Source organism: Rhinolophus hipposideros (assembly GCF_964194185.1).
Source record: "Rhinolophus hipposideros genome assembly, chromosome: 15".
Classification (NCBI taxonomy): domain Eukaryota; kingdom Metazoa; phylum Chordata; class Mammalia; order Chiroptera; family Rhinolophidae; genus Rhinolophus; species Rhinolophus hipposideros.
Window position 1 is genome coordinate 9,885,923 of NC_138061.1, and position 14,760 is coordinate 9,900,682.

Genomic DNA, 14,760 nt, shown 5'->3' on the forward strand with positions numbered 1-14,760 from the left:
ATGCAGAATCCATAAGCAACAAACGATGGCAGCATTGAACACAGCGGGTGTGAGGCACAATTCCATGCCCTCCTAACCAGGCCAGGGGACCCCAGGATTCATCGTTGCAGATGGGACCTCAAAGACTTACTCTGGGGCTGGGTGTACAAATCCCAGGCCACCAGCCCAGGACGCCCTGCAGCCTGGGAGAAGAGCAAAAGGGCAGAAAGCTTGAAAAATGTGAGCTGAAGCCGCTTGACCGCACTTTCCGTGTGGTTCCCCCCTCTCTCCCAAATGCAAATCAGGTGGTTAAACTCAGAAGGAAGCTGTGTCCTCTGTGCAGGGAGAGGGGAGGGGGCCAGGAGCCACAGAGATTCAGTGTCCCACGGAGGACGAGGAAACCGCAGCCCTCCCCACACCTGCACACCTCTGCCTGCCTAGCAGGCCTACAGCACTCTCTCCCCAGGAGCCCGGGGCTATTCCTTCCTGCTCCTCCAGCCCAGGACTGGCAGAGCCCCGAGAAGACCTGTGTCCCAGTCTCGTCTCAGCAATGTCACCATTGGCTCCTGACCTTTCCACGGAGGCCTCTTTATTATATTTCCCATCGCTCCAGAACACTAGAAGGTCCTGTCTGCCAAAAGTGGAATTTAGGGAGTAATCATCACTTTGTGTCTCCAGATGCCCCACTTGAATTAGCCAAAGCCATGTAGCATGTCTAATCAGACAGGACCTCTGACCATGAGGCAAGGATGGGACTGCCTGCAGTAAGCAAACAAATGAGTTACGATGCGGAATCTGTGTTGCAGATAACTTGTGCTTTCTCATCACTGGCCTGTGGTTACGAATGATCAGCTCTTTTTTGACCTATACTGAGGTATAACTGACAGTGTATAACTTGCTGTTTCGATATATGTACACACTGTGAAGTGATCACCACAATGCAGCTAATTAACCTCCTATCACCTCCCATGATTAACCTCTTTCCTCTTTCTGTCTTTCTTTCCTCCCTCCCCCACCCTCCTCCTTCCTTCTTTCCCCCCTCCTTGCCTCCTCCCTCGTTCCCTCCCTTCCTTCCTTCCTTCTTTTCTTTCTCTGGTAAGAACTTGTAAGACTTATCCACTCAGCGAAGTTCAAGTATACAATGCAGTGCTGTGAACAACTGTCACCACGCTGCACGTTGCATTCCCAGAACTTACTCATCCTGAGTGGCTGAAACTTCGCACCCTTGACCAACATCTCCACATTTCCCCAATCCCCTCCCCACCTCTAGCAACCACCATTCTGCTTTCTGCTTCTATGATTTTGACTATTTTAGATGTCACATGTAAGTGAGATCATGGGGTATGTATCTTTCTGTGTCTGGCTTATTTCACTTTGCAAGTGTCCTCCAGGTTCAGCCATGTGGTCATGAATGGCAGGATTTCCTTCTTTTTTAAGGCTGAATAATACTCCACTGTGGATATGTGGGGATATATGTATATATGCCAAAAAAATGTAAACAAGTGGACACTTTGGTCAACGTTGCTCAAGCAGTAGTTCGCCATAATTAGAAGTGTCTGGACACTGATGGGAACCACTTTGAGCACCTCTTGTAATTGCAGAAGTCAAACGTGACTTGTATTTATCTTTTGTTATTGGTATATATTATTACAATTTTAATACAGTTTTCCTTTCTTCAAATGCGTATACATTTTTTTGGCCCCCTCTGTATTTATGTACACACACACACACACACACACACCACCACCACTACCACCACATTTTCACTCCCATGTTCACTGCAGCATTATTCACAATGGCCAAGATATGGAAACAATGTCTATGTCTATCAACTGATGAAACGGGTAAGAAAACCATCAGTTTTACGACATTAAAATTGGCTCTTGGATCTGCATCCTCCAACTCCACCCCAAGATCCTGACCAGGGTGGGGATTGGAATGAGACTGAATTGGGCCAAAGAACTGGGTCAGCCCGAGAAAGACCCGTGAGCCTCTGGTCACCCGGCAGCTCTTGAATGAATCTGCCACAAAAACTCTTCTGGCTGCTGGGTCCAGTGGAGGATTTGGGTTTCACCGGAAATCACATCTTTGGACCATGCTGTTCTCACAGGACGGCCCTGAAACCCCAGGCCACGCCATCTGGAATTCACATGCTGTGACTCACTCTCTCATCCCTGGTGTTTCTTTAGGATGCAGGGCCCAGGCCCCACCAGTAGCACAGGGCTGCCCCACGGCAGGACTGGCCATTGCTCTGTATCTTTCTTCTGCACACGAGCAGCCCGGGCCCTGGAGAAACCTGCCGAGCGCCGGCGTCCGCCATGCGCCCTGGGAGTGTTTCCTACAGCTGCCCTCGAAACCACATGAAGGCATCCGGGCCTAACAGTTTACGATACATGGAGAACAAACAGTCGGTCGACATTACCGCAGAACTCCTCTGCTAGGGGAAATAAGTGTAATACAATTTCCGAGGAATTTCTTGGTTAACCTTGGGAGGGAAAGAATCCTTTTAATATTTCAACAGTACAGCATTAAGGGGCCATGATCTTGTTAGCAAACAAAAAAAAGAGTGGATGGGGAGGCAGTGTGTTGTCAGTCATTTAGGATGGTCCCGACTGGCTTCAACAACTTAATGCAAAAGGGCTTAACTTCTCAGATTTAAAAAGTCCATTTCTCCATTTCATGTGCTTGGTACACACAAGTAGGTAAAAGTCAGTGGCCACAGCTGGGTTCTGTTGGAATGGGAGTGTTGGGTACATGAAAGGTGAAGGATTTGAGTGAGGGACCTGGAGTTCAGATTCCAGCCTTGCCAGGCTCTTGCTGTGTGACCCAAGGCCAATCCATCAACCTCTCTGAGCCTTGCATCTTCAATGAAATGGAGATATCGAAAAGGTATTTGCATCCAAAGGCTTTCTGTAAGCTGCTGTTCAAACGTCATTATTAGAACTCTAGGAAGAAAGGACATGGCCCCCTTTGGGGATCTCTGTAGTGGAAGTCCCCACTGCTCAAATCACCCTGTAGGGTGGCCAGTGACAGTCAGTGGGCTAACAGAGAAGGCTGTCCACTGCTCACTCTGTCATTCCCATTGGTCAGGGTGCAGAACAACGTCCCTGAGCGGCTGACGGGCAGTGTTTTACTCTGGCTTCCTGAAGTGGGCAGGGAGGGACCGGGAATGGGGCTTCCAGGGAGTTTGTGCCTGAAGCTTCCTGACAGTCTGTAGGGGCCTCAGACAGCCGAGGTGCTGATACATACCCAGCAGCAGCATGGTTCCGTGCTCTCTAACCACAGCAGGCACAGATGGCTGCGAGTGCCAGGCCTTCAGGGCACAGGTTGCTCTCCCAGCCTCATCTACCAGCTTAGCCCAGAACGGACTCAATGCAGGCATCACCCTGCCCTGCAAATCCTGAAACGTGGTGGGCAGAGCACTGTGCCAGGAGTCCTGGTCCAGGGACCCCCTTGGCTGTACTACTGGCCTGCTGGGTGACAAGGAAAGCCATGTCCTCTCTGTGTCTCTCCTTCCTCATCAGTCACATGGAGGCCACATCTGCCCGGTCAAGTCACCACCATGCATATGAGAGTACTTGGCAGAAAACGACGCAGCAAATAAAACATGACAAGATACTCAGTCTCACCCAATGTTAGAGATGAAAAGATAAATGAGAAGGAACATTGCTGCACATGTATGGGACGGGAAGACATGAGAACGGGGTTGCTGAAGCTGACAGGAAATAGGCACTGGGGCACTGGCAGGACTGGGAATTGGACACGCTGCTTGGGATGGTGATATAGCAGGCCCTCACTATAGCGGGCCCTCACTATAGTGGGCCCTCACTATAGCACGCCCTCACTATAGCGGGCCCTCACTATAGCACGCCCTCACTATAGCACGCCCTCACTATAGCACGCCCTCACTATAGCGGGCCCTCACTATAGCATGCCCTCACTATAGCGGGCCCTCACTATAGCACGCCCTCACTATAGCACGCCCTCACTATAGCGGGCCCTCACTATAGCACGCCCTCACTATAGCACGCCCTCACTATAGCGGGCCCTCACTATAGCACGCCCTCACTATAGCGGGCCCTCACTATAGCACGCCCTCACTATAGCATGCCCTCACTATAGCACGCCCTCACTATAGCGGGCCCTCACTATAGCGGGCCCTCACTATAGCACGCCCTCACTATAGCGGGCCCTCACTATAGCGGGCCCTCACTATAGCACACCTTCACTATAGCATGCCCTCACTATAGCAGGCCCTCACTATAGAGGGCCCTCACTATAGCGGGCCCTCACTATAGCACGCCCTCACAGCTTAGCATCGGTGCTTTTGGATCCTGAAATGCCTCTGCTAGCAATTTCTATGGTCATACTTGAAAAGTACATAGAGGTATATGTATAAAGTTTTTCATTACTTAGGGAAGGTTGCACACAAAATTGAGAGCCACCTGTATGTCCATCAATAGCGGATTGGGTTAAATAAGGGATGTGCAACTCATTCAAAGACTATGGCAGCTCTTCATTCTCTGATGGACAAAGAATTCCCAAGGACAGTGAACCAAAACAGAACCAGATGCCAAGATGCTGTATAGGTACATGAGTGTGAGTGTGAGAGTGTGTAAGTACATTTTAATAAGCACAGAGCATTTCTAGAAGAATACACAGAATTTAATTAATAGAAGGGTGGTTAATTTAATTTGATCCATGGGTCCATGGAGGTACCTGATTTTAGTATCACTTCTCAGGGGAAAAGCCAGTAACCAACCCCCGCTTCCCCTCCACACACACACATTGTCACACGCACATAGGGTGTGCCAGGGGAGCGCTCACCTTTCCAACCACTTCCACTGGAGAAAGCGATCAAAATACATGCTGTCCAGATACTCGTGGAAGGGTTCTCCACTCAGGTAGTTGTGGACAGACCTGGCTCGGAGGGAACAGAGAAACATTTTATCATCCTGATCCATCAGGCTGACGCAATGCTCCGGCCCCATCCATTTCCAGACTTTGGAAATGCAAACACACAGGGTCCAGAGGCCCCACAGTTCCAGGAGGTCACTGAGATTGCCTGCATGATCCTGCAGACATGGGCGGAGTATGTGCCACGGGCATGCTCCAGGCCTGGGGTATAGCAGTGAGCACGTGGATGGCATCACAACAGTAAATAACAAACATTAAATAGGGACATGTTATCATGAGTTAGTTAGGTGAGGTCCCGGGGTTGGGGCGGGGGGAGTCATGGAGATCTTTCTGAAAAAGGGACAAGAGTGGAGATGACAACAGATACAGATTTAACTGCATGCAGGGGAGCGTAGGGACTCCGAGGTGGTGGGTAGTGTTGGGCTGAGTGGGGATGAGGCCTGAGGGCCCAGGCTCTGCATTTGGTCCAGGATCAGCAAAGCTGTGGGGAGATTTTCATCCCCGCAGCAGAATTTACTGGTCACTTGCTATGGGCCTGGCCCCAGACCAGACCTGCAGGGTTCTGAACCTGGCTGCAGGCAGGGATAGGATTCTTCCCTTTGAAAAGTGGCAATGCCAACCAATCTGGCCCAGGCACTTGGGATCTAGTGAAGGGAGGTGCCATGGGGAGTGGGGGCATTTCACAGCTGTGTCCTGCCAAACCTGAAAACGGGCTGGCATGGCCACTCCCTCAGAGTCCGGGTGACAACCCAGAGACCTCACTGGTTGTCACATCTGACCGTTGGCTAGCTCCAAGAGGGCAGCAACCAGGTCTGATGCTGCTCATGGCCGTGTCTCCTCGGCACCTAACACAGGGCTGGGTCCCAAACTGGCCTCCCTAAATGTCTATCCTCTTCGTCGCACTCCCTGTGCATGGGGGGTGATGGCTTCCTTGCCCTCCCTGCCTGGCAGGAAGCTCAGTGAAAGCTGGGACTGGGTTCCTGCTCACCATGGCGTCCCCCGGCACCAAGCAGAGTGCCAGGCACACAGCAGGTGTGTTAATACCTGTGAGGCAAAGGCTGAACAAGGGCACACAAAAAGCCCCCAATTCGCCCAGGTGTGTGGAGTGATTGGGCTCCGGACGTCTCTTGGTGTGTAGGTATGTTTGTATGCACGCGTGAGTCAGCTTATGGGGAGCAGTGCGTGTGGGCAATGAATGTGTGTGCTACGGTTTCGTTGTGTGTAGGGGCTTAATTGGTACACGGCTGGCACTGCACCCACAGAATTGTCTCATATTCCATACGGTGGTTGTATGGTCTACAGAGGTGATTGGGTGTGGCTCTGACGGCAGCCAGCAGCCCCCTCCTGTAGCAGTGCCACCTGGCTGTGGTTGGTGTCAGCGGTGGTGGTTGGGGGGCCGGGGAAGGATTTCCAAACCACCCAGACTGGGTCAAATTTTTTCACATTCCTCTGTCTCAACAGCCTGGAGAGCCACTTGCTTTCAACACCCTTTGAGGCAGATGTTTTCTTTGGACTTGGCCCCCTGGTATCTTTTTCCCTGCTTAAGAAGTATACAAATAGCTGGGTGGCTTGGCTGGGGCCCTTGGCCACCGAAGACCTGTGCCCAGTGCCCAGTGCCCAGGAGGAGGCTAGAGGCAGCCCCTCTCGGGCAGCTGTGTGGCTGCCCAGAGGAGGCTGAGGGGCCTGATGCCCCCGGCCCAGGAAGGGAGGGAGACGGCTCTGTCTGGGGAGGCCAGGCAGGCTGCGGCACTTACTGTGCACAGGCAGAAAAGAGTTCTTTGCAGGGCTTCTGAAGGAGCTTCTCCTCTGTCTGGGAGACTAGGTCCCGGCCGACTTGAGTGATGAAAACTGGGGACTGGAGGGAGGAAGAGAGAGGAGGTGGTCAGTGATGGGAGGAGCGGGGCGGCCAGGATCACCCCAAGGTGCTGGGTGCACAGTGACCCTCTCTGAGTGTCTTGTCCTCCTGCCCACACCTGGCCCTGGGCCACGTGCAGTGTTCGGTGGTGCAGGTAAGTGGCTAGGCGGAAAGATGGCTCTGCCACTTCCAGTTGGTGTCCCCTCATGGAGGTCACACAGCCCTCTGAGCATCACTGCCCGCGTCTGCAGGACATCCATCACGACATTCCCGTGCCTTGGGCCTGTGGTCAGAACTGAATGAGGTATGCGAGTGCGCGTGACATAGGGAGCCGTGCAAGACAGCCCCTTCCATCAGCCACCCCCTCGGAGCTTGCCGACGTCCCTCAGCCACTCTGGGGCTATCTCCTCAGAAGGCAGACATGAAATGAATACCTGCCTAGTCTCAAGGTCATGAGCAAAAGGGTCTGAAATGGGCAAGAGGGCAGGTGAACAGGATGGCCCAACAACCAGGGGAGGGGAGCTCAGCAGCTCTATGGGGATAGCTTTGTCATGGACAGGCCTGGGTTCTAATCCCAGATCTGCTATTTGTAGCTGTGGGACTTTGGTCTTGACTGCTCAGTCTCAGTTATCAGGAAGATGACCAAAAATAAGAATTTCTCCCAGAAGGAATCAATGAAACATTTAGGTTAAGCCTTTGGCCCAGATCCTGGCACATAGTAGAAAGCATGCAATAAATGTCACCACTGTCATTTCATTCTTCTTGGTTAAACTACCTGGCCTGAATAATTCAAGTATGAAAGAGCAGCTCCGAGAGTTTCTGTGTCCCACCCAGAAACAGCCACCTCTGGGAAGGTAGCCCCCCACTGCACCCATCCCCTCCCCGCACCAGTCACCCTCCACCAGCTGCTCACCCACCAGGTGGGTTTTTAATAATCTAGAGCAATAATTGTGAAAATTGCTGGGAGTGGGCTCAGAAAGACAGGGTGTAGACGTATCTTTCCCAAAGATGTTGAGATCTGAAAGGCTTTCTTTCTCTTCCCAGCTATTGAAATGTGACCATGGGGCTGATTACTCTGCTAAGCCCACTGGGCAGTGTCTGGGAGGTGGTTCCATTGTAAGAGTGGAGGTGGGGCAGCCTGGAATAGCCCTGGTGAATGAAACCAGTGGCTCATTTTCTATTTCGCTACCTTTCTGAATGCCTTCCTCCCTCCCTCCCTCCCTCCCTCCCTCCCTCCCTCCCTCCCTCCCTCCCTCCCTCCCTCCCTCCCTCCCTCCCTCCCTTCCTTCCTTCCTTCCTTCCTTCTCCCTCTCCTAGGCCCTGCCCTCTGTAGGTTTCCCCTGCCCTGGGGCCTCCCTACGGTGCAGGGGGAGGCCTTAGGTGTGGAGGGAGCCTCTGTGATGGTAAATGCCACCTGTCCACTGAGTGCAGGCAAAGACAATTACACCATGCATCTCAGCATGTCTCCCTGACGTCTGCTGTCTCCAGTCCTGGGTGGTGGGGGCTCCCTTTTGTCCCACTCCACCCTGGACCATCCCTCTCTCCCACCCGAACAACTTAATGAGACTGCAGAAGAGCAACCAGTGCAGTGCTGGTTTCTGGAGCTCCTGCTGCTCCTTTCACAGAAAAGATGCTGAACCGAGAGGTGGGAGCCCTCCACTCTGGCCCACCCTCTGCCCTTGGCCATTTTGGGCCTCCATATTCTCCTTGATGACAGGAAAGAGCTGCTCGAGACGCCTGATGGGTCCTTCAAAACTTGGGAATTGATGGTTAGGAGTTTTTCAGCTTCTAAGACTTGGGGAACTTTCCCGGGAATTCTGGCATCTGAGTGTCTTAGAGACCAATAACTGCAGGCAACTTCAGAGCAATCAAGTATTAGAAGAAACCTTGAGGCTGTGGGCAAATGTGCTTCAGGAGAAGAGGTGATGGCTGGCACAAACAAACTTGGTTGGAAGGGCCCAGGGGCTGGCACAGAACTGGTGCCCACCATTTATTTGTTAATGAGGGAGATAAAACAATGTGTTGTGCCAGGATACGGCTTGAACCTGGGGTGAGTCAACAAAGACCAAATAGAGATGCTGGGTGGATGGGCCACAGGGAGAAACAGCCATTTCGTGGACCTCGGAAGAGGCACCAAGGTTGTGCACTCACATATACCCCTGTGGCCATCAGCTGACACCCAGGGAGGACCCACCCTTACCCACAGTAGGCCCAGCCTGGTACTGGGTACAGTGGGCTGCGGGTCGGGGAATTTAAAAGGTGAAGCCAGTGTGGTCCTTGACCGCAAATCACTTTTTCTCCAATAGGACATAAATGAGATAAATTTATATCATACCAGAAAAGTGCTTTTGCATTTCTTAGCTATAGGTGGTGATGGATAAAGTGGGCGGGTTGGAACTCCGTGGTTCTCAAACTGTGTATACATATTTGTAGCAGCAAGTTTCTTTTCTCCTTCTCTGCATGAAATTTATCTATAGACTCGATATTTAAAACAAATAGAAATAATATAATGGGTAACAATAGTTTACTTATATTGAGGCTAACGCTGGCCGGAAGCCACGTGAAATGCCTTACATGCATTTTTTCACTCAGTCTTCATTGTGGCTCTGTGAGGTAGACGCTATTATGATGCTCTGTGAGGTAGACGTATCACTTCGCAGATGAGGAAACCGAGGTTCAGAAAGGTAAAGTCATTTGCCCAAGGCCACCAGGACAGGAAGCGGCAGAGAGGGGATTTGAACCAAGGGTGAGTGGGTCAAGAATGAGTTTGAGGTGGTGGGGTGTACTCCCCTCACTCCCCACCTCCCAGGAGGCCCCTGAGACGTAACTTTAGCTCTGCTGACAGAACGCTGCGGCCCTCCAGCAGAGGCAGGTGGAGCTTACATGGAAGAGGACATAGCTCAGGGCCACGAGCCACTGGGCTCAGGGAAGGGGGAGATCCTTATGGGAGGGTCTCCCTGGGGAAGGCTCCTGAAGGATGGGGTCAGAAGCAAAGCGGAATCTGGCTGCAGACCCCTCACCCCTCCTGGGCCCTCCCAGCTGAAGGGCTCCCTGCTCAGCCACCCTCCCCTTGCTCCTAAGCAGATGGCAGGACTGTCCCGGGACTGAAGGTGACCCAGCTGTGTGTGTGAAGTCGCACCATCCCATTCCTTGGGGTTGGCTGGAGGGAGGGCTCTGAGGACACTGCCCACGGGTCAAAGCCCTAATGAGAGTTAACAAGGAGGTAATAATGCATTTAGTTTAACGACCATGGGTTCAAACTCAGTCTCTGACTCGACATGAAGAGATTAAGAGATTCCAACCAAACCCCCTTTCAAGTGACTCCAGGGAGTGACACCTTTGCCAATGAGAAGGGAGTAAGACGCCCTTGGCCAGTTTAAGTTGGAAAGTGAAACCCAAACCTGCCAGGAAGGTGAGCTGAGCGCTGCTCAAAGGGGCATTTCAGTGGGACATTCGCTATTTGCATTGATGGAATCAGAGGGTGTCTGGTCCTTCCCCTTCCTGTCAGAGAAGTGAATTTCAAAGGGAGATCATTAGGAAGGTTCTGCCTGGCCTGTATGTAACGTGTGACCCATGTAAGAAAAAGGGCCCCCAGATGTTCACAGGACTCTGGGGTTCCAGCAACCACAATCCACCCCCTGCAGCTTGAAAGCAGAATTTCATGCAGTTTCAGATCTCTTTCCAGGAAGTTAATCTCTTTTGGTCCCAGGGGGCCTCTGAGGAGGCTAAGGAAAGGGGGGCATATCCTCCGGGCCAGGTGGGCTCTGGACAGCAATGACAACCTCACTGCACCGAGGGCTCTGGAGAGCTATGGCTGGGCTGCCCCTGGCACGGATGAAGGGGACCCAGTGGGCTTTGTACCTTCACTCTTCTCTAATCCCCTCTGCCCCCTTTTATCTCCATGCCCCCATTACATTCTGTGTCCCCAAGCTGCCTGCACTGCCTGTGACCCTAAACTTGGATGTATGGCCTAGGGCATATCTCTCTCATCCTCTGCTCCATCAAAATGAAAAATATCACAATATTCAGGCACAGTATTGATGAACTCCTTTCAGTGCCCTGGAGCAGGGGTGTCCAAACTTTTTTCAACGTTTTTTACCAAGGGCCGCATGCGGTAAAATACACAAACAGCCGGGCCACTCACTCGAAGTGAAGTACGTATTGCCTCACCTGGTTTATTTAAGTAAACTAAATATGTTTTTGGAATTTGCTGTGGGCCAATTCACAATGGATTGCGGGCCGCAGTTGGCCCGCGGGCCGCAGTTTGGAGGCCCCTGCCCTGGAGCCTCAGGAGTTCTAAAGAGGAGATGATAGATGTTGGGGGGTGGGAGGGACAGTCTGGTTGGACTGAAAACCTAAGGACGAGTCCTGAAGCTGCATTTGCGTGGCGATGGCTTTGGAGTGAGCATAGGCAGTGGTTTACAGCACCCCTTGGGGCTGCAATTGCTGAGGGGCTCACCCCTCCCGGGTCATAACTGCAGCTTCACAAGGGCCTTCTGTGCTTCACCTGAAGCAGGACAATCTAGGGAATTTCAGGGACTGAGTAGGCTGGTGAGGAAGGAATGGTGGTAGAAAAGACATTGGCCTGGCTTGGGCACGAAGCCACCCCGCAAGGGCTTTAGTTAGCTCTCAATCGGGAAGCATATGCTCATCACCCATCACTCTCAGGGCTCTGCCTCCCTGGGATTCTCCAGCATCCAACCTCAGTGATTTCACAGCAAGAGGGACTGACGCCCCAGGCAGGCCTACAGCCCAACCCCAGTGGGCTCAGCCAGTACCGGCCAGGTCATCCAGTCTCGGCCAGCCTGGCCATGAGTCCACAAGGTGGCACTGTTGCGCCCTTGGAGTCTGTGCGTCACTGTGCACCCAGCGGCGGGTAGACCAGCAGCCCCAACCCCCAGGCCTCTAAGAGCAGGCAGGCCAGGTGGCACACGGGAAATAATGATCAAGTGATTCATCTCAGACCTGAGGACTGCGGCCTTTGCAATAACAGTTGGGGGGGAGGGGAACGAGAGATTGGTTTTGGCGGGAGCTCTGGAGAGGGAAGATGAGAGAAGTCGGATGTACCAGGTGGAGGGGACAGCACCGGCAGAGCCCTGGAGGCGGGACTAAGTGGAGAGCACGGGGGTGCTGCTCAGGGCGAGAAGGACTCATCTAGACAACGCTAACTAAGCAGGACTAAGCACGTGCCAATGTCTCTTGTGAGGCTGGTTCTCCCAGCCCCGAGGGCGGCATTGTGAGGGCCCTGCGATCAGCTGCCCCAGTTGCTGTACCTGCTCTCTCTGGGCACTGCTGTCCCCTCTGCACTGTGATTGATGACTGGCAGAAGGAAGGAACATCATTTCCTGCAGCAGTGAGAAACTCCACATGTCTGAGGACCCGTTTCCAAAAGCATCTCCCAGCTTCAAAGTCTCTTGTTTGAAGATGTCAAAGTGGAAATTTGATCGACTGTATGTGGCTGGTGCCGTTGGAGGCAGCCAGGGATGGAGGCACACACAGTTGGGCCATGAAAGGCTTTTCAGAACCACCCCCCACTCCTCTTCAGTAGCCATCAATCATTCTGAAGACAGCACCCATCATGTCACCCTCGGAGCCTTCTAGACACACATACCCTCTACTTGTTCAGAGATTCAGGACCCACGATGGAACAGGAGGAGGAGGAGATCACAGGACTCTCCTGGGCCCAGCTGATTCAATGCATTCATGGTACAGATGGGGAACTGAGAGAATGGACCAAGAAGGGAAGGGACTCCTCCAAGGTCACCCTGCTGGCCCATGGTGGAGCCAGGACCAACACACACAGCAGGGCTCCATGGCAGGCTTCAGAGCGGTAATGAATCTGAGCTGCATGGGCTCTAAGTCAGCTGTTCTGGGCCAGCTCTAGGGGAAGGACATAGCTCTGCCTTCATTGGTCCCACTCAAAACCAGCTTGTCCCCATTTCACAGATGGGAACATGCACACACAGCAATCTTAGCCCTGGTATCTCTCCCACCTACCTGTCCTCTCCATCCCCACCTCAGTGCCCGGTTTTAAGAATTCTCTTCTCTTGCCTGGACTATCAGTATGCCCCTCACAGCTCTCTGTTACCACTTACACCACTTACACCACACAGCACAGATGGTCTCCACTGCCAAAGGACAAAGTCCACTGCCTTCTTGGGCTTGGCCCCAAACACCCTTCTCGACCAGCTTCCCCTTCCTGCCTTCTGCTCGTGGATGATCTCACGCTACACTCGCTGTTTCCTGGGCAAGCTCTGGCTTTCCGGCTGCTGGGCCTTTGCTCATTCCTTTAGAAGGAGCCCTTCGTGCCCCATCATGGCACGTCCCAAAATCACCCAGTCTTCAAAATGCCCTTCCAATACAACCTCATCCAAGATGATTCTCTGAGCAGGCAGGACCTTTCACCAACCCCACCTCCCAGTGACAAATGTCACCGTCATCACCGTCATCATCGTCACTGCCATTTCCTGAGCACCTAATGTATATTAAGTCCTAGGTGCTTTACGTGGGATTACCTTTTTTAATCCTCTCAAGATAGGTTTTATTATTACAATCTGCATTTTACAGATGCAGAAACAGACTCAGAAAAGTTAAATAACTTGCTCAAGGTCACATGGGACTAAAGATAGAATTCAAACCCAGGCAATCTGGTCAGAGAGCCTCTTCCCTAAGCCATCGTGCCCTCTAAAAGACGCCACAGTCCTTCTCAGACAGTGTGAGGAGGGTATGGCTTTGGCCTTGAAGAACAAGGCTGGATAATGAGGCGCAGTGGGCGCTGCACGTTTTGGCAAATGCTATTTGTACAGTGCTGTCAACGTACCGCCCCCCACCCCCACAGGCTAATGGCCAACATACGCTTTGCTTCAACATATGAAAACATCCCACCAACGGGCTCAGTGCTCATTAGCAGTGGTTCCATCAGTGAACAAAAGGTCAGTCCAGGAGACTGTCCGCTTTATCTCCAGACGCAAGCACTTACGGCTTAATGATGATGTATATTTTCACATGTGGGCAGCTGACATTCCCCATGTAAACTATTATGATCAAGTGAAAGGCCAGCTCGCTTGACTCCAGCACTTTCCCAATGTGGACAGACTTAGCTTTCAGGAAAAGCAGAGCAGGACAAGACACTCTGGAAGAAAGGGGTTCGAGGGGGTCCCCTTCCTTCCAAATAACAGGGGGTTGCCCTCCCACCCAGTGGAGGCAGCTACCTCTTGGGGGCCCACCCCCCATTTCTCCTCCAGGATAGGAGGGGGAGGGACACTTGCACAGCGGCCCCTTGACCCTTCACAGGGGAATCTGCGTCAGTGACGGGAAGCCACTAGGGCCTGGCCATGGGTGGGGGCAGGGGTGGGAAAGAGGCTCCAGTTGTGGGCTCCTGGAAGAGGGGGTTGGCCTGACCCCCTTGACGTGAGTTTCCCTACATTTAAACTGCTGCTGCTCTCCAGAACAATGTCATAAGGTGAAGCTTGTCGTCCCAGGGTCACAGGTGTGGAAACTGAGCCTCAGAGAACTCTTTGAAGGGTGGGAGTGTTCATTCCTGTCTCATCAGCGTCCAGCACAGTATTTGGGGAGCAGCTAGTGCATGCCACACATGCTTGTAGACCGAATAGTAAACGGTGGATCTGAGATTCAAATCCAGACTCCAAAACCTGTAATCTCTCAACCCCTTTGCTGAAATGAACCGGTGATATTCCCGGCACATAGAAGGTAGTCAGTATATTTGTGGCATACATGTGTGTGTACACATGTGCATTCATAGCAGGAACGAGGGAGGAAGAGAACAAAGACGTCTGTCTGTCAGAAGCACTTTCATGAGGTCATCTGGTCTACCCCTGCCTTTGGACAAGTGGGCCAATCAGAGCTCTGTGGGAGTTTCTTAGTTGCAACCTGTTGGAACGCCTATGTCAGGCAGAAACAGTGGGCTGGAGGCTTGGGTGGCCAGCGGGGGGAGAACCCAGCATTGACCTTGGGAGAGGCATCCTTGTGCTAGGGTTTCCTCGGCCCAG

The 14,760-nt window shown here is 52.5% G+C and overlaps 1 protein-coding gene across 3 annotated transcripts in view; it reads right to left on the reverse strand.

The window, feature by feature from the left end:
- GRK5 (G protein-coupled receptor kinase 5) overlaps window positions 1-14,760 on the reverse strand; it is a 199,114-nt gene that overhangs the window by 21,938 nt on the left and 162,416 nt on the right. For all 3 annotated transcript variants that reach the window (XM_081075259.1, XM_081075260.1, XM_081075261.1), the window contains 2 exons: window positions 6,651-6,751; window positions 4,807-4,899 (listed from right to left, as the gene is read on the reverse strand). In XM_081075259.1, coding sequence (XP_080931385.1) covers window positions 4,807-4,899; window positions 6,651-6,751 — 194 coding nt within the window. The remainder of the gene's footprint in view (window positions 1-4,806; window positions 4,900-6,650; window positions 6,752-14,760) is intronic.